This window comes from Schistocerca serialis, chromosome 3 (genome assembly GCF_023864345.2).
Source record: "Schistocerca serialis cubense isolate TAMUIC-IGC-003099 chromosome 3, iqSchSeri2.2, whole genome shotgun sequence".
In the NCBI taxonomy this organism is placed as follows: domain Eukaryota; kingdom Metazoa; phylum Arthropoda; class Insecta; order Orthoptera; family Acrididae; genus Schistocerca; species Schistocerca serialis.
This window is the reverse complement of record NC_064640.1, coordinates 1,024,659,014-1,024,686,874: the sequence shown is the minus strand read 5'-3', so window position 1 is coordinate 1,024,686,874 and position 27,861 is coordinate 1,024,659,014. Positions and strand designations below refer to the sequence as shown.

The 27,861-nt window shown below is 38.4% G+C and overlaps 1 protein-coding gene across 1 annotated transcript in view; it reads left to right on the top strand.

Annotated features, from left to right (window-relative positions):
• LOC126471484 (tyrosine-protein phosphatase non-receptor type 14) overlaps positions 1-27,861 on the top strand; it is a 172,879-nt gene that overhangs the window by 47,722 nt on the left and 97,296 nt on the right. The window contains exons 8-11 of the mRNA XM_050099691.1: positions 473-561; positions 4,997-5,132; positions 11,361-11,453; positions 14,477-14,616. Of these exons, the coding sequence (XP_049955648.1) occupies positions 473-561; positions 4,997-5,132; positions 11,361-11,453; positions 14,477-14,616 (458 nt within the window). The remainder of the gene's footprint in view (positions 1-472; positions 562-4,996; positions 5,133-11,360; positions 11,454-14,476; positions 14,617-27,861) is intronic.

Here is a 27,861-nt window from a genome sequence, read left to right as displayed (position 1 = left end):
AATGCGCTAACAGTCCTTGTATGGTAACATGTTGTGTCACACTCTCTCTATAGTAGGCTCCGTGGATCATGACTAACATTACTGAACACCAGATGCCACAACACACACATGAACTGCTGAAGGTACACAAATAGCGGTTTGTGGAGGTGACATTGTGAAACTTCCTGAAGGCATTGATTCCAGGAACAGCCTTGGTTGGCCACTCTGGGCTGGCCTCAAACACTTTTAATAATTCCTCTGGTTGTGTCATCTTTGGAACCCCCAATGCATATTACAGGTGACACCACACTTCATGAAAGTTTCTATACAGTTTAGTAAATTTAAAATAAAACTATGTGATGGAACTAGAGAAAATATCATTTACGTGTTAAAAACTTATGTGTAAGAATTTATTAATTCAGTCAGATGCCTTACAGTTTTAGCAGATTTCTCACAGTTGATTTTTTCTTGTAACTGCTTTTTAACATTTTAGGATGAAAGCAATGCAGAAGTAATTATTGGCGTCTCTCTCAATGGCATACTTGTTGGCTATGAAAAGGCACACTCTTCAAAGTTTTACAGGTATGATAAATTGCCTGAAGCTGTTTTAATACTGCTTCTCCCATTGTTATGTATCAATCTTTGTATTATGTTTTTCAAATTTAAGACATTAATTTTTAAAATTATTCAAATGTTAATATGTACACATATACATCCAGTGTTGTTCCAAAAGGGGGACAGACTTCAGGATGAAACCACTCATGAGAGTTTTTATTTTATTTTTTAAATTGTTCTTCGTGGTGTATTTTTCACACTGGACACAAATTTTGGGAGCAGGGCTTCAAATTCCCTTTTGGGCATATGGATTTAGATTTTCTACAATTTCTTTAAATTGGCAGAGGTTGAAAATACTGCTTCAGTTGTAAATTACTTTATTTTCACATGACTGGTTTTGGACTGTTATAAGCCCGTCCTCAGGTGTTGTAGCTGTGCTGTGGTCTCCAAGCGCCGTGTGTACACACAATGCTCGGGGGCCACAGCACAGCTACGACACCTGAGGATGCGCTTATAACAGTCCAAAACCAGTCGTGTGAAAATAAAGTAATTTACAACTGAAGCAGTATTTTCAACCTCTGTTATAATGCTCAGTTGCAGGTGTTCTGCCAACAGGATCGTTTATTCTTTAAATTGATTAAAGCCAATGTTAGGTTCCTTTGGAATTTCATGCCTAGTTTCTTTACCCATTCTTTCCTCCTTTCTGTGATCATCATCCACTGATGCCCTCCTCTGTCTTTATCTCTAGGTAGTGATTGAAGATTTCTTTGTCAGTGTGGATTATTGTCTTTATTCTATTTTTCGTCAATAGACCTTTAATTGCATAAAAGAATTGAGACATAACTGCTCGTAGATACAACTCACACCACACGAGGATTCATTGGAAGCTATATGCCCTAAGAGGCCAGGCAAGAGGAGGGTCAGAAACAACAGAAGATAGTCAGCTGAGAACACAAATATGTGAAATAGAATTTGTGGTGAAAGTTTTTGTTCATAACAAAGATTTAGTAGAAATCTAGTTGTCAGACATTCACTTTTGGCAGATGAACCAGAGCAGCTGACCACAGTGGGTGTATCGTATTCCTTTATGGTTGTGAATAATGGGCATATTCCACATATAGTGTTGTACATGTCGGTAACACTAAAAGTGCTGCAACGGTGCTGCCCATATGAGACAGGCATCCATGAGGTCTGACAGGCTTCTGGAAACATTCTCAGGCCTGGGCACTAATCTCCCGTCAATCTCTGAAATGGCACATATGGTTTAAAATGACCACTCCTATGCTGACTGTTTGTTGAGGGAGTTAGTGGCAGAGAAAAAATCCTGGACTCAGTAAATAGACCCACTACAGAGTTGTCGTTGTTGTCTGTTGGCTGTGGGGGAGTGTTAGGCTTAGCATCCGATGTTGCGAAATTGGCTACATTGCCCCTGTTAGGTGAAAGAGGGTCTGGGGCTATCTCTACGAAATATAAAAATCCATCCATTTCCAATGAGTGGGTTTTCAAGGAAGCAATTCATTCTGGTATCTAAACAGATCGTCATCTTCAGTAGTCACAGTTAAGTTGATTGTCACAGAAATCCATATCAGATGTCTATCAGAATATCTAGCCCAGTTCAGTGTTAGTGTGGACTGGTGTTCCGTGTACAGCAGGTTTTGTACAGCCTCAATGAAACTGCAGCAGTTGGCAAGTGTGGTCTTGTAAGTGCGTGAGAAAACTGTTACGGCACCTTCTGTTGTGATTTGTGTTTAGCATGGTTGTTGAAACTTCCTCACCATTTGGCCTCCTCGTTACTAAGTAGCTGGAATGGAGCTAAGACAAAATTCCAAATACCGTTACAAATTCAAATGGCTCTGAGCACTATGGGACTTAACATCTGAGGTCATCAGTCCCCTAGAACTGAGAACTACTTAAACCTAACTACCCTAAGGACATCACACACATCCATGCCCAAGGCAGGATTCGAACCTGTGACCGTCGGTCGCACGGTTCCAGACTGAAGTGCCTAGAACCATTCGGCCACCTCAGCCGGCAATACCGTTACACTGTTGGAACTTGCGGAAGTGTTTCATTGAGAATTGTAGGCTACCAGCAAGCTGCCATGATTTCTCATATGTAGCAGTATGTATCTGTGATCAGACAACTTGTCTTTCACAACGGTAATAAATTATATATACAAACCTCTATCGTGAATCAGTCTATTAATAAAAACCATATCAAAGTCCCTATTGTAATTCCTGAGATTAACTTCACATACAGCCAGAAAAACACAGCAGGGGTCTTTAATTTATAAAATATATGGGTTACTGGTGATGATAATTTTCAGTAAACCTTCAATCACCAGGATGTTTGTAACCTCTGTAAGAGTGACTTCACTTACAGTGTTACTGATAGTTGGGATATTTATGCTGTAAAAAAAAAAAAAAAAATACAAGAGCCATTGACTGGTTAATCTTTTTGGGCCAAGAGATGAACTCTTTGTGTTTCATGCACGGTATGCTGGCATTTTCACTAGGTCCTGGCCAGTATACATGTCATATAACATCCGAGGAATGACCACATGAAACTCATTTTTGTCAGTACTAAGTAACAACACTCCATCAGTAAGCAGTAGCTGATGGCGAATATGATAGTATGTGCACAATGAGGAGTGCCTAGAGAGATCAATCGAGTGAGTTGGTGATATGGATGGCACACTGGACTCAGAAGGATGGCAGTTCAAATCCACATTAGGTCATCCAGATTTGTTTTTTCTGTGATTTCCCTAAATTGCCTTTATTTATGTTTTTCCTTGTATTTCTGGTTTTTAGTAATTTTGCACTAATTATTCACACTCATCCCATACTATTTTAGTACAGGCACCAAAGATCTTGTCATGTGCCCCTGCCGAGCATATAACCACCACCTAAATTGCTTCAGGCAAATGCTGGGATCATTCCTCTGGAAAGGTCATAACCAGTTCCCCTTCCCATGCTTTCCTCATCTTGAGCTAGGTCTCTGTCTCTAATGATGCCATCATCAATTAGACATTAAACTCTGACTGTCCTTCCTTCACCTTTTCTTCTTTTATTTAGAGGTAGATTCTAGACAACCTTAGTACACGAATGGTGCTATTTTTGATAATATGTGATTGAGCTGAGTGGCTTTGGCAGATGTACTAGCCATGGGTACATGACCTCTTGTACCTGTTCCAGATCAAGTGCTATTGGTAGTCTTCATAATGTGATAGTGATTGCATATTGAATTCATAGGCTTGTAATGTATTTTGTATTTATAGAAGCTGAGCAACAGTGCCCTTTGTTGACACTGAGTGGTTTTCTTGAACAAAATACTGTGAGATTTGAAACTAACCCAAAGTGTAATGAAATGGAGCTGGGTTCACCTCAGATAATCATGGAACTCGTTGTACTATGTGGATATAGTAAGAGTTTCTTCTTTTATTTATAAAGAAATTTTGTACGTTTTGTAATCAAATACAATTGGTTCTTCAGTGCAATTGAAGTTTTTGTGAACTAGAACAACTCTTACACCATATTGTGAGGCATCAGCTACAACTGTAGACTCTTTCATTAGAACATCAGTGGCCAAGCACACAGACTTGTGTTTCTAGGCCCAAAAAGCTTTCTCTCAGACAGTAGTCGATAGCAGCTAAATACCTCAGTAGATGGTGTGTTTTTCTTGTTAAGAACTTTGCCACTATCCTGTACAGTTTCCTGAAATAAAAAAGGTCATTTCTCCAATTACACTTACACTTTAAGCCAGCATCTTATATGTACTGGAAAGCTGGAAGTAAAGTTTGAATGTTCTGGTAACTTGGAACATGTTTCAGTTATGCCATCCAAGTAGTTTACTCAATAAGAAATGCCACACATCAACTACTCTAGGCACCATTAAAACATTGCCAGATGAACAGCGTGCTTATAATCATAATTTTCTGCAATGCAATTTCCAAAGGATGTTGCAGCTATGCATCTGGTACAGTTTTAGAAAAGTATTGATATTTGGTGAACTCCAAAAGTGTACCATTATGGATAGTGACTGAATGCAACATTCTACATTTGTTAACTTCTATCCCTGATAGAAACCAGACCAGCGATTCATGTGTTTCACTAAATGCTAACAATACCGCGTTTGTCAATGCAATTATCTTGCACAACAGATTAAGTATTTCTCAGTCTGACTGCAACAATAATAATGCTGTTCTGGGCCTGAGAAGCTATTAACTGATAGGCCTTTAGATATTGTCAGAGATGTTCGATTTCTCTCTTCCAACGCTTCTTGGTTTTATTCTATTAAAATGGTAAATAGGTGATTGTACTCACTTTTATTGTGTTCTAGTTTTAGCTCATACTTCTTTAAGAGCTCCTAAAAGTTTTCTTCATTTGTGTGTTATAACTTTTGTCTGAGTTTAGTTGTTTCTGTGTGGAGTTCACAATAGTAGTAGTTGTTTTACTGTTTTCAGATGGAAAGACATTAAGAATGTAATTAATCACAAACGTTATTTTGGCATTGAATGTCCAAATGAAGGAGAAACAGTCCAATTTCAGTTTACTGATCCAGAATCTGCAAAATATGTTTGGAGAATGTGTGTTCATCAGGTAACTTAATCAGTAATATATTGTAAGAAATGAATTGTATGATTTAACAGCTTGTTTTAGTCATATGTGATGCTATATCTATTCGAGACTTCCATAGCTAATAGTGTATCCTATGAAAGACAAGAGTCATGGAATTATTAGTGTTAAAATAGAGGGAAAATTTATTATGGACTTGCTGAAATGTAAATTGTTAGATAACTTTTGTTCCAGAGCTGTTTCAGTCTCACCTAACATAACATAACTGAATTACATTTACTGTGTAGATTTTGTGAAAAATTGTCCAATATTGGTTAATTCTCATTGAAAAACATACAATTGGAGAAGTTAAGATAACCACCCAATGCAGAATGGAGTCACTGAGCCACAGATATTCAAGAAGAAAAAAACTATACGAGGTGGGACCCAAAAGTAACCGGAATCGTAATGCTGCACATCGTGTATGTGTAGTAGCAGATTGCACCGCCAGAGGGTTGTAGTAGGAGCTCTGCTGAGCCATTCTGCCACACGGCGTCACCCAACATTGAGAAGTGTGGTTTCTTTGGCAGTTCTTTGAGTGTGTGTACAGTGCAAAAGTGGCACGAGGAAATGGCTAGTTCTTACGAACAACACGCAGCAGTGAAGTTTTGTTTCTTGCTTAGCAAGAACGCAGCAGAAACTGTTGCGATGATTCAGACAGCCTACAAAGACCACGCTCTTAGTAAAACGCAAGTGTACGAATGGTTTTCTCAGTTTAAAAAGGGAGAAATTGTGGTTGAAGATCAACCCCATTCTGGTCGACCTTCAACTGCTCGAAGCAAAGACAACATCGACAAAATCCGTGATCTCATCAGTGAAGATCGACACAGGACAATCGACCAACTCAAGAACTTGTCCGGGTTGTCCTGGAGCTCAATTCAGCGCATCTTGACCATCAATTTGGGGATGCGAAGAGTGGCAGCAAAATTCGTGCTGAAGCTTCTTACCAGAGATCAAAGGGATCGTCGCGTTCAAGTGTGTCTCGAAATGAAGGACGCATTCAAAGATGATCCACATTTTTTCAACAAAATCATTACAGGTGATGAATCATGGTGCTGTGGGTACGATCCAGAAAGTAAACAACAGTCATCACAATGGAAGTCACCTGGCTCACCTCGATCAAAAAAAGCTCAACAAGTGAAATCGAATGTGAAAACGATGTTGATCCGTCTTTTTTTTTTTTTTTTTTTTGACATCAAAGGGAACGTACACTCCAAATTTGTCCCTGAAAACCAGACAGTAAATCAACAATTCTATTTGGAGGTTATGAAATGGCCTCGCAGAAGTTTGTCGTGAAAACGTCCGGCTTTGTGGGATTCTGGCGTGTGGTTCCTGCATCACGACAATTCTCCCACATGCACGGCTCTCAGTGTTCGCCAGTTTTTGGCTAGGAGCCTGAAAAATTCACATTTGCCATAAATGTGACTATAAAAGCAAACTCTGCCGTAAAATGTGAAAGCACAGAATTACCTAATAAATGCTGTTTTATAATGAATTGTATCCAGATGATCTATTTTGTCACATAGTCTGAATTTGCTTTATTTTATGCATGTACATATCAAAAATTAAACCAATTTTCAGTTACTAGTATGGCACGTCATCTGCCGAAGCCCAATTTGCAGAGATAATATGCATAAGAATGTATTCGTAAATTAAAAAGTGCATGAATGCAACAACATATCAGTGTGCTAGGTGATCTGGTGCCACACCAGTTGTTGGCCTCAGCAATTAATTATGCAGTAGCCATTATCGAATGCTTTGTGTTGTGCATTTTTTTATTTTGTAATGACTCAAGAGACTAATTCAGATCCATCATGGAGTTCGACTATGACCCTTACAACACCATAAGCGATTGGTGATCCCTATGGCTGTGTATCAGTTCTGCTTTCACAGAAAACAGATGTAGGCTGGCTGCTGTGTGAGAGGGAGGCGGGGTCTTTTTCTTCACACTGCTCATCTACACTCGGGCAGTCATAGTTCTAGTTTGTTTATTTTTGCAGTGGACTGCCACATTGCAGTGTCCACATTCTGCACTATAGCAATTCGAAAACAAAATCCTGTCAACGTACTTAGATCTCAGTGAAAGTCTTCTACCACCTTACCCCACATGCAAATAGCATTATTTTTGGTTCTGCTTGTAAGCAAGTACTGTGTTGGTTCTGTGTGTAGAGTAGTCATGTATGGGTTGCACAGCTATGAATGTCTACGAAAGGCCGAAATTAATGTTCTCTAGATTTGTAATAATCAAATTGGGAAACAAGTAATTATGTCAAGAAACAGGGAAGGGGGAAATGTGAGTATTGGTGGTAGGAATAGTGGCAGAGGTAGATGGAGAATAGGTTCTGGCAGTCCCTGAGACTATGAGGGTTGCATGGCTGAAGGATTTAATAGAGGAGCTGGTCCCACCTGTGTTGCAGTTTGGCTTTCATGTCATTTTTTAAATACTGTTTTCGTAGTTAGATACTGATCATAAACAGTGAAAGCCAGGCTGTGACACACAACAATATTGGTAGTCTATTGGTCTGTGCCTAAGTGTTCCACCATTGCAGGTTTTATTAGACCTATGTTCAGACTGCAAATCCACAGCTGTTACTTCTCCTGTATGGTTTTTAAAAATAGGATGAGACAAGACACAAATCAATGAAACATATCAAACTAGCAGTGTGTCCAGAAGAACAACAAAAGTAAATGGAAACTACAGTTCCCAAAACCAAGCCCAAAGGAACTTTTGCATCGGGGAAATTGTACAGGGTGGTTACAAGTAAACTTTCACTACTAGAGAGGGCTCTCATGAAAACTGAGTGATCCTGCAACAATGAAACTTTGTGGAAACATTTCTAAGGACATGCAGAAAAGAAATAATGAATAAACCATTGAAAGAAGCGTGTTTTGATTTCCACATGAGTGAGTAGCATTTGTTAGTTGCTTACTATGTTAACATTCCAGGTTACAAACGTTGCTCAGTGTGACAACCATCTGCATCCATGACAACCTGGGACCATATTAGAGATACAATTTCATGATTGTTCGCAGCATTTTTCAAATGGTGGTCTGTGGTATGTTCATCTTTTGTGACACACCTTGTGCACTGCTTGAAGATCACACATCGCTTCCAGCATTCATAATCATGGCAGTAGTAATTTCTTCAATAATTTGTGGCACAATTTGACATCAGCCTCTCTCAGGAGCAATTCCCAAATCACCAGTTACTTCGAACTTCTGAATCTTGTTCTTCAACCCTGGTGTAGATAAATGACCCTTCTGTATTCCTTTAATGTATTGATGTGCGCAAAGAGTAGCAGCACTATTGTTGTTTTGACATAAAAGCTTAATGAGTAAAGCCCTGTTCACCTTATTCAGAACCACGTTGACTGTGTGCAACTGAACTACACACTGCTGTTTGGTTTCATCCTCATGTTGCCATACCAGTACCGATGCCTAGTGGCAAGCCATGACAACGCAAATCCTGCAGTGCACAGTCTGAATATCATTCCTGTAAAAATGGGTACCCATATGGTAAATATTTTACTGTTTACACTGGTACACTGGCACAAGTTGCTAATGTTTAAGTGTAACCACCCTGTACCTACAGATGAAGCCAAAACAACTGGAAGATGAAGAGTATCTTATTATATATTTTTGCTACAAGTTCACCAAAGAAGTCTGCAAGGCTAAACTCTGGAAGTTCCCTTGAAATAAAAATTCAACAGATATCTGCCAGATTTCTTTCACTTACAGTGTATTGGTTTTTAAGTGAAAAATAACTAAAACATTATTTTTGTACTAGCACTGGAAACTGAAGAAATCAAACAGAACTCAACTACCAGTAATGCTGGGAACACACAGCTTATGCAGCATGCAATTCATGTGTACACTGAGGTGACAAAAGTCATTGGATAACAATATGCACATATGCAGATGGCAGTAGTATTGCATACACAAGGTATAAAAGGGCGGAACATTGACGGAACCATCATTTGCACTCAGGTGATTCATGTGAAAAGGTTTACAACATTATTATATGATCAAATGAAGGGAATTGACAGACTTTTAACGCAGAATTGTAGTTGCAGCTAGATGTGTGGGACAGTCCATTTTGGAAAACATTAGGGAGCTCAATATTTTGAGATCCACAGTGTCAAGAGAGTGCCAAGAATAGCAGATTTCATGCATTGCCTCTCATCATGGGCAACATGGTGGCCGACGACCTTCACTTAATGACCAAGAGCAGCACCATTTGTGTAGAGTTGGCAGTGCTAACGGACAAGCAACACTGCTTGAAATAACCATAGAAATCAATGTTTGATGTTCAACAAACATATCCGTTAGGACAGTGTGGTGAAATTTGGTGGTAATGTGCTATGGCACCAGATGACCAACGTGAGTGCCTTTGCTAACAGAATGACATCGCCTGCAGTGACTCTCCTGGGTATGTGACCGTATCAGTTGGTCCCTAGATGACTGGAAAGCCATGGTCGGGTCAGATGCATCCTGATTTCAGTTGGCGAGAGCTGATGGTAGAGTTAGAGTGTGGCACAGACCCCACAAAGCCATGGACCTAGGTTGTAAAAAAGGCACTATGCAAGATGGTAGTGGCTCCATAATTTTGTGGGCTGTACGTACATGGAATGGGTCCGGGGCCTCTGTTCCCAATGAACCTATCATCGATTGGAAATCGTTTAGCTACTTGGAGACCATTTGCAGCCATTCATGGACTTCATGTTCCCAAACATTGGTGGCATTTTTATGGATGACAGTATGCCATATCACAGGGCCCCAACTTTTCATGATTGTTTTGAAGAACATTCTGGACAGTTTGAGCAGATATTTGGCCATCCAGATCACCTGACATGAATCCCATCAAACATTATGGGACATAATCAAGAGGTCAGTTCGCGCACAAAATCCTGCACACATAACACTTTCACAACTATGGATGGCTGTAGAGATAGAATGGCTCAGTGTTTCTGCAGGGGCTTCCAGTGACGTGTTGAGTCCATGCCATACTGAGTTGCTGCACTATGCTAGACAAAAGAAGGTCGGGCACAATATTACAAGGTATCTTATGACTTTTGTGTCCTCAGTGTAAGTATCCATATCTCAAACCTCTTGAGAATAATGGAACAACTTTCTTTCATGATCTTTGATTTGTGATTTTATGAGGTTCACACTGAAAGTTAAGTTTAGTAAAAGTAATGAAGATTGCTATTCTGCAAAAAATTTAACATCTTAGAATATCCTTTGTCATGTTGTAAGTCTTAGCAACAACACAGTGTATGCTGAATAATATGTTGCCATGTTTAGGTTTTTGAGGAATACTGTCTTGGTGCTTCCACATACTCAAAGTAATGCTCACAGATGGTGTCTTGTGATTTTTCTAAAAGGAAGAAGTCACATGGCCCCATATCCAGTATATAAGATGGATGTAAGGGGGGGGATCTGGTAAACCTCAAAAATGCATTTGTTTTAGCCACAATGTGAAATGGTATGTAGTTGTGGAACATCATGTTAGCCCAAGTTTTACTTCTCCTTGACTACTTTTTAAAATAAGAGCAGACAAGACACACTGCAGTTAAATGTACAATATCAGATATTCGTTGATGGAACTCCTAACACGGACTCTGATTTAGATGACTACAAACCTTCCTCACATGAAGAATTTAATATAAGATTTATAGACAGCTGCTGATCCGACTCTGTGAATGCACTGAATGTCCTTTTAGGTAGAATGGACACAATCTTTGATCATTTTATGAATAGTTTTTTGGTAATACAGATTGTCTTGTATCTGAATTTGTTGAATCTCTGAAAGATTGACTATGAACTATGACTATTACTATTGACTCAGTAAATGACAATGATTCACATCCAAGCCCATCAAGCGTTCGTAACATACTTACAGAATTGTTTCCATTTCACCTCTATGCCCAGCAGTTAACGAAACACTCCACAGAACATAACACTAGGAGCCCTTTCAGTATCTATAAATAGGTGCATATTGTCGAAGCTTACAGGGGTAGATTAGACAGGATGCTGTTATCATAAGTCTTTATTCATAGTATGATAATTGATTAGAATCCAGCAGTTCTCAAAATTTTCTGAGAGTCTTGTAAACATTTCATGTATTCCTTCCTAGAAAATATAATCTGATGACAAGGTAATAGGTTACATTCTGTGCTTCACTAATAAAACTTGTTTCATTTTATTTTCCAGCATACATTCTACATGCAGCATGAGGGAGCAACAGAACCGTGCCAAAATTTCAATGACTCCATGCCTGTAACACTATTTCAGACTGGTATAGAGGTAAGATAAAGTTCAATGAAGCAGTTCAACTTTTATGGAGGATTGTAGGAATCCTAGTGGAGAAAAAACATCCGAGCCACCAGCAAGGTTCGACCACCTGAGGATATCAGACAGTTGCTCCAAGGAAATATTGTGGAATTTGCACAATGTCATCAAGTGGCAAACCCGTGAAGATTATTTACAAAAAACATTTTATTTACAAAAAAAAAGTCCAGATAGTCTACTTTTCCCTATGATAACTGTGCCTGTTAATGGCAGAGAAGAATGTTTGGATGCATGATAGTCATAAAACTTTCTTGTAATATGGGTCCACAGCTTTTATAATCTTTTTAAATGATGTCATCAGTTAAAAACAACATGATCTCATTTAAAAAAGAAGTCATAAAAATTATTTTTTCACTATCAAAACTAAAATAGCCAGTTTTATGCTAAATGTTTTGTGTACCTCTCATTGTATACTGTATTATGTCCTTAGAGTTTGTTTGTTGAAATCTAAAGGCAGTATAACAAATAAATTATCTTCATAGTTCAGTGTTACTGATTATGATGGTGCAGCATTAGCTAATCATAGAACTGCTGATGCATACAGAAATCGGTATAGGATAAGGGGGGAGGGGGGGGGGGGGGGGAGGTGGCCATTGTTTCAAAACATGCATAGTCATGTTCTTCCATCCAGCTGTCTGAGTTGGCCAGTGCAGTATGAGAGAGACGATCACAAGGAATAAATGACTTTAATAAAAGGAATCATTGAAATAATCTTCTAGTAGACAATAAGCTGACTTTTGCAGCCACTTCTTCTTTTTTAATGTGCTTTTACATCTCTGGCATGTATATACTTGAGTAGTTTTCATGATACCAATTCTTGCACGTTATACACTCCACTCTGTTGGTGTTATAACTTTCTCCACATCCTACAGATTCAGCTCTTTGTCTTCAACAGTATCACTTTCCTCTTGATACTGAACAAGTGTATACTCATGCTTTCCATCTAAACTAGGTGAAGGTGAGCATCTGTATTTTTGAGCACTTTTTTTCTAAAATTTTTATTTGTACTGTTTTTATTTTATTTTCAACCTTACTTGTGTTCTCCTCCTCGTCTTCTAACTTTACTAAGGTATCTTGTCACGTGAGCGATTTTTTTTTTTTTTTTTTTACAAGTGAAGTGTGTTCTACAGAGGTTAACAGAGTCACCACAGTTTTTTTGGCAAGCTTGTGCATGGGGTACTTTTGTTTGAAAAGCTTTTCTGGTGTGAAATCTGGAATAGATGTAGGCCTACTTGGCACTTGTGATTTGCATCAAACTTCGGCAGGTACCGTGCTACATGATAGTATCACAGTTGACACACTCACAGTTGGGTGAGGGTCTTACCCATAGGATGCTTTTGGAGTCTGTTGAGAGTCTGCATCATAATAGTTTGTTCCTTGAGGATGTGTTCTGCTTTGCTCATCTGCTTATATTTGATCAGACACTGTGTGTGCACAATCGGATAGACAGATCGTGGTTTCTCCATGAGAGGACACACTTGCAATTTACTTTTCTTTAGTAAATTTATGATCAAGATGAAGGATTTTGGTGAAATTATAAGCAAACTTCCAAACATATGGTGCATCGGAAGGAAAACCAATGTTTGAGCTTTTTTAGTATGTAGAACTAGCTTCCTTTCATTAGCTTCCACTAGCATGTATTCCAGGCTCACTGGACATGTTGCATGGTTATTATTTTAGGAATGCTGTAATTTTGAGAGACATTTTGTAAGGATTAACTATTTTTGATGGCTTGTATTGTATACCTCAAATTTTCTTTGGTACAGTTTACACGATTTGCATTTTTTCTTTTGTATTATCTTGTCATTTTCCTACAGTAAATTTTAGGCAGAATCAGTCAGTGTAATGATATGTGTAAAAAATCACAGACCGTCTGTTTTTGAGATTTAGTATCCATCTTTTCCTAATGCTTGGGAGAGTCAGCCAGGTTATGTAACAGTACCTTATTAAAATCTTGATAGGTATTCAGTGATTAGATTACTTGAATGAACACTGCAATCTCCCCAACCAAGCAAATAAGAAACATATTTTACCCAAATGTTCAAAAAATTGTATAATGTATGCTGATTATGAAATTTCCCACACCGCATAGCAGTACTTCGAAAGAGGACTGAAAAGTGTAGTGCAATCAGTCTCTTTAGTAGATCTGTTGCATCTTTTGAGTGTCCTGCCAATAAAACACAGCCCTTGGTTCACCTTACCCACAACATTTTCTCTGTGTTCTTTCGAATTTAAGTTGTTTGTAATTGTATTTCCTAGGTATTTACTTGAATGTACAACTTTCAGATTTGATTGATGTATCGTGTAGCCAAAGTTTAACGGATTACATTTAGCATTCATGAGGATGACCTCACACTTTTCATTATTCAGTATCAATTGCCAATTTTCGTACCATATGGATATCTTTTGTAAATTGTTTTGCAATGTCTTTTGATCTTCTGATGACTTTATGACAGCATCATCTGCAAATAACCCAATACTACTGCTCAGATTATCTCCTAAATCATTTATATAGATCAGGAACAGCAGATGGCCTATAACACTATCTTGGGGAATGCCAGAAATCACTTCTGTTTTACTCAGTTGGTTTCTGCCAATTACTATTAACTGTGACCTCTCTGACAGGAAATCATGAATGCAGTCATATAACTGAAATGGTGTTCCATAAGCACAAAGTTGATTACAAGCTGCTTGTGAGGTACAGTTGAAAGACTTCTGGAAATCTAGAAGTACGGAATCAATTTGAAATCCCTTGTTGACAGCACTCAACACTTCCTGTGAATAAAGAGATAGTTGTGTTTCACAAGAACGATGTTGTCAGTGCTCCTCCCTCTGTACCTATCGAATCGTTGTGGTTTCTGTGTACTTAACATGTTTTTGTTGTTCTCTATTTGTATCAGTGATGTGTATTTTCTTGAAATCAATATACTTACTATGAGAATTAGTGCTTACATATGTTTTGTTGTGCCCAATTTCAGGATTCACATCTATCTGAGAGTCAGGAGGACTTAGATTGTCATGATGGAGGCATAAATTGGAGAATTCAGTCAGCAGTGCAACGTGCTCAGTCAGCCTCTTGCCTTGACCTCACAAAACACACAGAGGTTGAAAAACTGAGGTATGTTTCCTGGTAATAGTACAAGGCTCCAAGTAAGAATCTCATCAGTTTACTGTATTTTTTGCAGACCACTTACCATTACTTGTTAGACACACATGGTCAGAGTGTAAGTGCAGAGATGGCAAAAAAACAATCTAGTTTGACAGTTTGATCATAGGTGTAATTTAAGGCAAGGAATTACATATTTCAGAGGTAATTATGAAAACTGCTTGAGTGAATGTTTTCAACCATTGCAGTCACTGTATCTCCTACAATTTATTTCAGCCTGAAGTTACTCGCTTTGACAAGTAATTTTAATCTCCGGATGCCTTTGAAATTAATGTAAACACGCCAGTGAAAATGATTGATATGTGATGGGACAACCTTTAGTTTATCATTCGGCTATGATTTGCTGCAGAATTTTAACATACAACTAATCTGTTGTTTCCAGAGGAATTTTGTACCATTTTCCATGTAGGACCAGCAACTGTAAGGAAGGAAATCTGCACTGGATTCTTATTTCTTAAACCAAGCCATCAGTAGTAATCAATACTGCTCAGACAGACAATTGAGCAGCCTGTGGGAAATGTTTCAGGTCATTGCTATGTTCCTAAAACTGCACCTGAGTGATTGTAGCCTTGTGAACTGGAGCATTCTTATGTGGGAGGAAATTATTCTTGTTGATGAATAAAATGTGGGTATAAGGAGGGTGTCCACATAATTTGTTGTTATAATTTATTCTTGCAAGGACATAATAAAACCAATAGAATGATGTAAGCTAATTGCTCACACATAACAGAGCTAACATCATGTTTAGTGCCAAGAAATTGATAGTCTGATGCCAATGCTTCTTTGGGCATCCACTAGCCATAAATCAGATCTGTTTGAAACAAGGTGGAGGGTGGTTCATATTAATGTCTCCCAGTCATCACTGGTACATAGTATGCTGATGACCTTGCTGTTTGGCTGCACGGGGTAGCCGCACGGTCTGAGACCCCTTGCCACAGTTCGCGTGGCTGCCCTGTCGGAGGTTCGAGTCCTCCCTCAGGCATTGATGTATCTGTTTTCCTTAGAGTAAGTTAGTTTAAGTTATATTAAATAGTGTGTAAGCCTAGGGACCGATGACCTCAGCAGTTTGGTCCCATAGGAACTTACCACAAATTTCCAATTTGACCTTGCTGTTTAGTTAGTGCCATAAAGCACGAAATGTCTGTCATTGGTGCATGTTACAAAGGCTCAGCACTGTATGTGGCACACAAATGTTTTTTTAAAAGTTGCTGCTTGTGTTTGAATTCAGGGTACTAATAATATTGTGACACCACTTCTGTTACATTGACTCCACAGTTCTTTACAGTAATCAATATCCACAGGTCATTAGATTGAGTGTTAATTTTCGTTCATTATTATGGAGTGCTGATGTTTTTGCCTTGCCATAGTCACAGGTCCAATCACCACCACTGTTGCAAGTCATAAATCTAACATGCTGGCAGACATTCTTCAAGTAACTATATTCCAGTGCTGTACTCTCATTAGAAGTTAGGAAGATGCATGGACAAACATGTAATACACTACTTAGTCTACTGAAAAGTGAGCTACCTCAATTGCAGTAACAAATAAGTCACAATGTGCACGCAGTGAATTCCACCAGTCTACAGAATTGCTGTTTCCTCAGAAAATTGGTGTTTCTATGATTTTGGTAATTGTATATAAACTTTCTCATTATGTTTTCACGTAAATAATGTCCATTATTTGCTAAATCCATTACTAAAGGCTGTATCATTTCACCCGATGTCACACTAAGAGACTATTTGGAAAATATCAGAATAAACTACCAAGTTGAAAGAACTTCAAGACTATATAAATGAATTTTTCACTGTTAACTGTAACGTTCATTTTACCATGGTTTTTTGTGATTACATAACTGAAAAGCGTATTAGAGGAAGTGGAATTCCTATAGTAAGAGAGACCTTGCTTTTGAAAGAATTATCATCACACATGCGTAAAATCAATAACATTTCACATTTGAAGATTACTGATAAATTTTGTGTTGGTATCAGTCAGTCTTCATATGTGACTTATTGAGGCAATGTGGACTGAAAAACTGCCAAGTTACTGCAATATTAACAAGGTGAAAGTGCTGTTCCTAATGATCAACTAAAGTTCAGGGACAAAACATGTAATTCATTTTAATTTTACAGGTACAACATATTTCGTTACATATATTGAATATGATAAGTAGCCTATTCCCAACGGTTTTTGTTCTTAAAAGTGAACACTTTTGTGTATAGAGTGTATATTGCAATCTCAACAATTTTAACTAATTCAAACTGCGTCCCTCATGTAAAATATGTTATAATCTTCATGGGTGTTTTAAAACTGAGCTGCTCTTTGCTTCGCACTTGGATAGATCAGCCATGTAGACAATAAAAATATGTTTCTGTGACACTTTTCTGAAATACAGTTTCATTTCTTACTACAAAAAATATAATTATGCTATGTTTTAAGCAAAAAGAAATTTAAATATCTAACATGAGCTTTATGGTTAAACAATTTCATATAGTATTGGTAAATCACATTTTACATGAAAATTTTGTAGAGGGTCATGTAAAATGCATGAATATTCCAATAACTCATTATCAGTGTGGATTGAGATTGAAAGAAAGTTATCTTTAGCACAGTCTTCCAATTAGGTAGCTGAGAAAAATGTGTCATCATTACTGCAGGTGCCTGTAGAAATAGAAAATAAGAGTGCTATAGGAACTGCAATAATTTCGTCAAGCAGGAACCGGGAGAATGATGCAACTTCTTGTGAGTCCTGTCTCATCAGTTATGACACACATACATGTAAGCCATCTCATGTGGCTTTTCATTATATCTGGTTTTCAAAGTCTTTCTGGAGACCACTAAAATCGAAAACAATAAATACGGAGTACAGAATAGAGTGAGACTGTAAGATAAATGTTTAATAACCTTGCTGCTAAATTACATATCAGTAGTGACTATTTGGAAGTAACTGACAATTGAGTATAAACTAGTGTGCTAGCTGCTATGCTGCAGCTGTTGGTGTATGTAAATGACATGCCTTCTTATGCATATATTAGTAACACTGTGGCTATGGTTTAATTATATGTCTCAAGCTGATCTGAATGTATTGTAACCAATAATGTTACATGAAAGGGTTAAGTCCAAGATTTATATGTAAGTAGGGCTAATAATATAAATACTACATATGGCGGATCAAGTTAATGTCAAAATATACAGTCAGTGTGAAGTATCTTTTCCCAGTAACCTGATTATACTTCCTCATTATGACCTCACAGTGTTTTGACCAATCCAACTTAGCCCAATGGTAACCTTTCGAGAACAATACCACAACAGTTGCAGATACTTTATTTATGGGAATAGTTACAGGAAGGCATCAGAATAATGGACATTCACAAGTTTCATTACAATGACCAAGCATTTGTAACAGGAGATCCAAAGGTCTTGAAGCCTGTAGTCTCTGATGAAGTGATATGGTTGTAAATGTGCCAGGAAATAAAAGTACAGTCATTACTGCTGTAGGGCACAAAAGGTGTGGAGCAAAATGAAAGGGATGCTGGTAACCTTATTCAACTCTTCAGTAATAAACTGACATTTTCAATCAAGAACAACTTTATGATGCAGACACAAATCGACTAATGTTTGAATGAGGTTAAGTTGACCGAGGTCCAAGCTAACTGCCTGATGTCTGCGATGTGTTTCTTTTGATCGTTACTTACCATTATCGCCACCTATTGGCAAACGGCGGAAGCAAAGTTGTACACCTTGTACAAGTAGTAAATTATATAATGCATGTACATATTTCTTCTACTGTATGATTTGTTGAATTTCTGTCCATTTTATATAATGCATGTACATATTTCTTCTACTGTATGATTTGTTGAATTTCTGTCCATTTATTTATAAACTTTATTGACATTGTTTACAGGATTTTATTAATTCATGAATGTTCATATGCAATTCTTAAAAACTTTCTTCTGTCATTCTTATGTTCATCTTCTTTCTTCTTACAACCTTAAGTTTTTCTAGAATGTTCTAATTTGTAATAGTTGCTCATTAAACCATTTGAAGGTGTTTTGTTTGTTATATTTTGATTATTCCTCATTTGAAGCATAGTTCTACATATGCATTGACGAAAAAACATCTTACTTGTCTGTATTGATCAGAAGTAGACAGTGGCTTGATGAGATGAAACAGTGATCAAAATGGAATATGTGGTGTCACCGCCAGACACCACACTTGCTAGGTGGTAGCTTAAATCGGCCGCGGTCCAGTAGTACATGTCGGACCCGCGTGTCGCCACTGTGAGATCGCAGACCGAGCGCCACCACAAGGCAGGTCTCGAGATACGGAATAGCACTCGCCCCAGTTGTACGACGACTTTGCTAGTGACTACACTGACGAAGCCTTTCTCTCATTTGCCGAGAGACAGTTAGAATAGCCTTCAGCTAAGTCCATGGCTACGACCTAGCAAGGCGCCATTAGCCTTACATAGTTTGATAGTTATCGTATGAAATGTCTCATCAAGAACGATGTATACAACTAGGATTAAAAGTTAAGTATAATAGCAGCTACATACTTTTCTTGCTACCATTTATTACGTATCCTGTTTCAGGCCTTTCTCTAGCCTAAGTGAGATTACGCGTGCCTTTCGGCTACTTCAGTGTGGCGTAGCTGTCTTGTTACGCCATAACAGAATAGAAGGCTGAAATTAATTGTTGGTGGCCATCGATGTTTATTTTGAGATCACAGAGAATGTTAAAGTGTAGATTAGCACACACTAAGCTCATATGAGTGAAAGCATGGAAATGTGTAGAGAGTTTTCATTACAACTGTTGCTGATATGAGGGATGCGTGGGATGACAGTATAAGTATGCTTTTTTTTTCCATGGATTTCTGTTGTGTGAGGCACGGAACTGAATATTTTGAACAGCCACTGAATTGCAAGCTTCGCAGTGATGCCATAAAGATTTTAAAGAGTTCTGTAATGAGCAGTATTTGCCTAAGTTCGTAGATGATTTTGCTACTATTACTGATTAAAATAGGTAATGGTTCCACAGAGGCTAGCTGTTATTGACATAATATGTTTTATTCATCACTGTTGGTCAGTTTCAACCAAATATTCATCATGAAGTGTGATATACATATGATCTTCTCAGTCTGTCCAGCATCATGCTCTGTCTATAAATGGTGCCATTCCTAAACTTGCTTTATACGTGCACTAGCCACATATTTTTGCAGTACTATGATTGATAAGTTTTATGTTAATTGTTTTCCATTTTAAAAGAGGCACTGGTTCACCCTGAGCAGAAACGAAGGTCTCATCTCTAAGCATCTACTTAGTTTGTTGCTGTTCAAGTCCGATGTATCCACCAACCACCAGGTCCACATACCACCTCAGAAACTAGCCTCGAAAAGTCATCCTGTGAAAGGAGTGGACCTTGGGGAGAGGACAAATTGCAATCACTGGCCATCATACGAAAATCAGGGCAGTGGCTGTGAGGTAACTGCAAGGAGGCAGTGTCACCATAACATCTGTACTGTGAGCTAGACCCGGTTCTGATTCAAGCAGACCTACCCACTGCCAAGCCTAAGTTACCACAGTTTTTCAGCTGGTTCCCATGAAACACATAGTATTGGTACTAGAGTATTCGTATTGGCAAGATTTCTCTCTTAACATTTGACATTTTGCCATTACGGACAATTATATGTTACCTCTAGCACACATTTCTTCTCTCAGTGCTTGCCCGTTACATTCATATGAGGGATTAGGTAGACCACAGACAACTTTAGAGGTAAATACCATGTGGTCTGGCCAATGGGCTTATAGTGTCAAGGAAATACTCACACGTCAAAAAAATCATCGTGGTTTGATAACCTATTGCAAACATTTGAGGGGTCAGAACACCTAGAAGCTAGCCATAACAGTGAATCTAAGCAGAAAAAATATCTTTTACTAGCAGTTTCCAAGAACTACGTGGTAGTACCTTTTCTATAATATATCATAAGAGGCACAGCTTGTGTTAATACTCACTGCACCATCTGTAACTACTGCACCAGTGCTTCAGAAGTGAGGCAGTAGGAATCTTATTATACCTATATTTCTGTTACCAACAACATGCACTCAGCTTATACAAGTCTTTCTCATTCTTTGCCAACTAGTCTTGTCTTACATTGTATTTCCCTTCTGTGCTGGTTGTTACACTTCATTTTCTTTGTTTTGTTTCTCACTTATATGTTTAGTTCCTCACCTCACTATTTGTCTATTTACATTTGCTCATTGTCATTATCATATACATGTTTTAACAGATTTCAAAACCTAATATTGTATTCTGTGTGTAATGTTTTCATCAGAAATTTACTGAAAGAAAGTAAAGCCCACCTTCTTCTTTTAACTGTCAGATGATGTGAAAATATTAATAATGAAGCAGTGTCGTTGCAGGCTGTGATTCAGGCTGTATTGGAGTACATTTTGAAAGGATGGAAAATTTAATACTGCTTTTTAGTTGATATTATTTTTTTCTGGTGAAGCTCAGAAGCACTGCTATTTGTTGGGGACATGGTGGAGGTGGTCAGAAAATTATGTACATCAGGAACAGTGTTCTGCCTCATTACTCTGGAACCCTACTTTTTCACAAGTGAGGCACTGCAGTAGTAAAATGTTGTACTCATAATTAGTTGCCAGACTCAAATTTCATTGTGACCGTCTTAACCCCTCAACTCAACAACTTTTTTTCAAATGATATTTGAAAAAATAATTTTTTATTCATTAAAAGTATCCTGTAATATGTGACATTACATATAGACATATAAAGACGGCTTTTAAGGCTCAAAATAATGAATTACAAAAATTTGAAGATCACTAATAATAAAATCCCAAGTACCACATGCTCTGGACTTTGACTATAGTATCCTGAAATTTGAAGTAATTTTTTGGTATCTGTGCAGCTATGAAGTCTAACCATGGATCCCACGACAGTTTCCTGTGTACATACGTCTTAGAGGAACTGACTGGAGCACAGTGGATATATTTATCTCATACCGCTGGCAAGCACTTGTCTCTCAGCTGACAAATTGTCGTCACTTTCAGTCTCTAATGAAGTAACCACATTCTTCTTCACTTTCTGAGCAGCTAAATTCAGTGTCAAACTCAGGATGACTATAGCTATTCTTTTTGGAAAGCATTGCCTAAACAGAAATATAGGAGAGAGTCTGAAAGTGCACATTTTGTTGTTGAGTATCCAAAGCTGCTCACAGTAAAGATGATATCTAGTGGCAACCACATCAACCAAAACATGACAGCCAGGCTACAAATGCAGTACTAGATGCTCTCTAGCATCCAAACACGTAGCTATCAGTGCTGAAATGGATGTAAGGGTTTTTTTTATTTTTTCGAAGGTCTCTTCCTAAGTTGCCCAAGTGTACTCAGGATTTTAAATAATAAAAACAAGATAACTTTGATTTTATGTTAAGGGGTTAATTTCCATTGTCATGAGATGTATGAACTTTTATGCAGTCTTACAGAAACTAACTCTTAACCTAAGCACTCACTGTCCATTTAAACTATATTCACTGGCATTGTAACAGCAGTGGCAACACTGATTTCTTCAATTTCCCTAAATCCTTATGCATATTTTATGCTTTGCTATGGAGTACTATGGATGATATACTCTTGCATGCTTTGTTATAGAGTACGCCAGCACTCCACATCATAACAGAATCTCTTGTAACTAGGGGCAGGAAAATTTCACGAAATGTGGAATTGGCAGTTTTTAGTAAAATAATGTGAAGAACGTGATTTGTAACAGATCTCATGAATTTGTGATTTGTGTGGCAAAAAATGACAATGAATGAGGCAGAAAAAAACCTGATTTGACAAAATACACAACACCGAATATGGCAACATAAAATACAGCACCAAATATGCAAAAAATGTAACACCAAATATGGTAAAAATGGTACACCGAATGTGGCAAAAAAATGCAACACCAAATATGGCAAAAAAATGCAACACTAAATGTGGCAAAAAAAAAAAAATGCAACACCAAATATGGGGAAAAAACACAACACCGAATGTGGCATAAAGAAACGCAACACCAAATATGGCAAAAAGAAATACAACACCGAATATGGCAAAAAGAACTTCCCCATTTATGCCAAGGAGTAGATGGCTGTCCACTCTGGAGTACCAGACTCCTAGAAATGGCTGCTAAGCCAGGTAGTCTTAGCCATTACAGTGTGGTGTGCATGGGGAGAGCCTCCAATTGGAGTGGATGGAATCAGGGCATACAACCTGTAATGAAATGGATCAAACACACCCATGCAGGTGGCCGTGCCAACACGGCCATCTTAGCAGTCATAAAACAAGATTTCAGTGCAGATACTTACAACTCTATGATGTATCTGCCTTTCGTCATGTCATGCGATGAGAGTCAGGCCAGGAGAAATGGAGGTGGACAGATTGCCCGGGTGTTACTATGCTCCAGAATCTGTGGAGAATCTGTTGCAATATCAGAGCCACTGTCTTTCTCTGGAAATATTGAGGATAGCTTTTGAAGAAGTTGTGTGGTAGAGAAAATGAGAAATTGATCTCTCTGATCCAAACTTTGAATGCTAACGTATCACAGACACTTCAGGACTGTGACACACTCGAGGATATACCATGGAACATACTCAGCCATAGATATTAAAATCTTCAGCCCAAGCATGTCCACTTTGATCCAGTGGAAGTCCATGTAAATATCTGTGACTTTGACCACTTTCCTAACACACTCTCTTTTTCGAACACCAACCAATGCAACATGCACCACATTGGTCACTTCAGAAAACCAACTGACAAGATTTCACCTCCAAAGCTTCTTTTGAAGTCAGTCAAATGAATTATATGGAAGGAGTTGTACAAGATACTATTGATATGATTATACCTGCTGTGGAAGCAACAATACCCTCTTCTTAACCCTGCTCCCCACCTACAGCAGGAAACCAGTGCCATGGTCTAAACAAATAGCTGCAATTATTAGAGTGTGTAGGATGGCACTTCAGCCATGGAAAATTTAATAGCTTTCAAGGGACTTTGAGCAAAGGCACAGTTTCTAATAAAAAGGAGAAAATAGGAGTGTTGGGAACAGTACATATCATTTATGAGGGCCCACACACTTCTCCATCGGCTTTGTGGCCATCAATTGTCTACTGTAGTTGCTGGTATCTCCCTCAATGGCAACATCTGTATTGATTCCAAGGTTGTTGCTGAATTTCTTGTGGCACACTTCACTGAAATGTCTGCATGCCATAACTACTATCCTAATTTCCTGACCTGGAAACACCAGGCAGAGCAAAACTGTTTACCCTTCCATGCCCAAGGCGTCGTATCATACAGTGTTCCACTTAGTGAGTGGGAGTTCCCCAGTGCTTTAACAGTGTGTCTAGACACAGCCCCAGGACATAATAAAATCCAAAATCAGATGCGTAAACATCTTAGAAACAACAGCATAAAGCATACACTCAGGTTTTTCAGTCATATTTGGTGACAAAGGTATTTCCCTCCCAATAGGGGAAGGGTATTATTATTCCTATCCTGAAACTGGGAAAAGACTCACAAATTTTGTCTAATTATTAACCAGTCTCTCTAATGAGTGGGCTGTGTAAGTTATTTGAAAGGATGGTAGACATGTGACTGTGTTGGTGCCTGGAAATAGGAGGACATTTATCACAATTTCAAAATGGCTTTCTAGCATTCTGGTCCACCACAGACCAACTGATGGGTGTGGAATCTGCAGTTTTCAGTGCTTTTGCACATTACCAAAAACCGATCACTGAGTTCTTTAACCTGCAGAACGTATATAATACTACTTGTCACCATCACATCATGTCTAAACTGCATTAGTGTGGCTTCCATGGCTGCTTACCCATTTTTATCCTAAATTTCCTCTCCCCAGACTGCTCCAAATCATGATAGGTTCAATCTTCAGCAACCAATATGTACAGGAAACTGTCAGATGTTCTCAGGGATTGATTTTGAGTGTAATCCTTTTTGCCATTGCAATCAGTGGTATTAAATTGCTGTGGGACCCTATGTCTTGCTGTCATTGTATGTAGACAACCTTTGCCTGTATTACAGCTTTACATCATTACACACCACAAAGTACCACCTTCAGGGCAGTATACAGAAAGTACATAACTGGGCTGTGAAGCATGGATATAAATTTCCTCCCTTGAAAACTCATGTCATGCACTTTTGTTGACCCAGGACTGTGAATCCTCACCCAGAACCTTATCTCAGTAACCAGTTACTTGAACTCATTGAAACTTGCAAATTTGTAGGCCTTTTGACAATAAGTTAACTTGTTTACCACATGTACACCAACTAATTGTAAACTGCATGAGGAAACTTAATACCCTCAGATTTCTCAGCAGCACCTCTTGGTGCTGCATAGTTCTTCTCTGATTCTACAAAGTTTTGATCTTATGCTGCCAGGACTATGAATGTGTTGCCTACAGGTCAGCAGCACCATTAGTACTGAGCGTGTTAGGCCCTGTTCACCACAGTGGTGTGTGGTTGTTAAATGGAGTATTCCGTACAAGCCCCATAGTGGCTTTCAAGCAAGCCGGTCCACTGCAAACCAGCTGATATGTGTGGAATATGCAGTGTGCAATCTTTTGCATATTGCCAACACCTGGTGGAAGCTGGTACCTCACCAATGAGGGTCGGACACCAGAAACTCTTGGTGAACTATGCAGTCACAGTCTGTCAGATGCCTACCCAACCATGTTACTCTACTCTGTTTCACAGCCAGCAGCTCAGACTGTTTACAAATCACCCAAGAGTAGGAAGACTACCCAGGGTACAACTGGAGGCTCTGTGCAAGGGCCTCCAACTGCCCTCTGTAGTCCATGTACATAGAGATCCCTCTCACGACCTGGAATGTTGTGTATTGGGTACTGTTATTCAGAGGGACTTTTTTCATGGTCCTAAGGAAAATATTGGCCTCCAACATTCTCAGACACATTCCATTCAGTTCTCCATGACTATCCCAACTTGACATGCATCTACACAGATTGTTTGAAAACCAACAATAGGATTGGTTATGCTTGTGCCCACTCAAGGGGGCACAAAAAGAATTCTCTGCCAAGTGCAAGTAGTGTGTACACTGCGGAGTTGGTTGTCATATCACATGCCCTGCAATACATTAAAACTCTCACAACTAAGGACTTCTTGGTTTGTAGCAACTCCGTGAGCTGCTTACAAGGCATATGTCAGTGCCACCCCAGAAACTATTTGGTCGCTAACATCCAAGACCTATTAGCTGACTGCGACAGTTCTGGACACCAAGGTATTTTGGCACTGTGGGAAATGAACTCACTGACGAATTAGCTGAAGAATCAACCACAGGTGACAAACATGAAATCGGAGTACTGGGCACAAACCTGTATTCTCATTGTGTGCCCTGCTGGATAATTCATACAAACCACCAAACTGTCTACCTCCCTATGCCAGATACTTGCAGACAGAGGGATAGCAGCTAACAATTGTTTGGTATCAGGGGTGAATGTGGCAGGAGGGAAGGGGGAGTACCTCTCACTGCGGCGTGTACCCTGAGTGGCCTCAGTTTACTTTCCCTCTCTGCACTGTCATTCATTTTTAAATTTTTATGTACCTATTTTATTTCTGATGTGGTTTAAGCTAATTAGTACTTTAATCCTCACAGTCCTCATTTTCACACCTCCATTGTGGTTATACTCACTATGATGACCCTTCTTAGTGTATCCTTCAGTGACATTGATGTGGGACAGGAATGGAGGGTGCACTTCCTGCCACATATATGTAGTGTGGAGAACTTGAGCTGTGCCACTTACACTTATGCACCAGCATCTATAACCTGTGACCAGTAACAGTTTCAACTGCCTTGGTTTTACCTTACTTTTAGTCATGTGACTTATGCTGTGGTAATGCAAATTGTCAACCACTATGATAACGTAACAGATCCTGGAGCCAGCCATTCTCCTTTTCTCATTTCACAGTGTTGTACATGAATTTCCAGTGAAACGAAGGACTGATAACCATGATGTTTGATCACTTTAAACACACAATTATCACCACTACCACCACTATCATATTTCAGGCAATGTTACACACAAAACAATTACTTTAGTGAAATCTATTGAAGAGAATAATAAAAATATAATATATACATTAATAAATAAAAAATGTAAAATTTGATTTTGTACAAGCATTATTGCTGTCTTTCTAACAACACAAAAATTTAAATTATTGCAAAAAATAAATGTTCTTGATGTAACTACCAATTTTGTGTATATGCCATTAAATAGCTCAAGCATGAATTTGTGCTTGTTTCGGCCACTAAAGGCCAACCGACGTGCTAATACGACATCAGTTGTGTGCGCAGCCTGCCGGCTGTGCCCACTGTTGGAACTAATGAATATATAGGTCAGAGCACAAGGCTCCGTCCATCACTTGTGTATTGCTAATTGTATTGTACCTTGCCTTCCATGTGTGTGTACTGTTCAAGCAATAAATTACAGTGTTCTCAGGTTAGAACACTTCTTTTCATAAAAAAATAGATCTAAATAATAAAAAAATCTTGTAGCTTTATCAGTAATTCATTGTTCACCATACCCTCATATTCCATAGATCAACAACAGTCAACTCTGTAGAGCCTCCTCAGATTTCCACTTTCAGGGTACCGAAAATGAAATAAAATCCATGTGCATATTGAAATTGCATGAAACGGTAGTAGATGCTAGTGTCCTGCTACACATAGCATTAGGATTTACAGTGCCTTTGAATGTTATCAGTAGGGACCAGAAAATGTACCATCTATTTTTTGCAAAATTCATGTCTGGGTTTTTTTTTTGTGTCCTTTCATTTTTTAAAGATTTGCACCAGTTTTTGTTGAAATTCACGACTATTTGTTTATTTGTGAATTATTATACGCACAAATTTAAAAGGTTGTGATGCTACATGAATGAAGACAAACAAAGACTTAGTCTTTGAAACTGACTTCTAAAAAAGTAGTGATTGCAAACTTTTTGACTGGAATGTTTGCTATTACAAAAACTTCAACACCTTTTTCTTCCGAAATGGACATTTTTCCTTTGTTTGGCTGTATTTAAGCTTTCAAAAATGATTTTTCTGTTGAAAAGCAGCAACGTTTTCCCTCTGGTGAACTGAGCATGTCTCTGATCTAAGGTGTTTCTGGACATTAT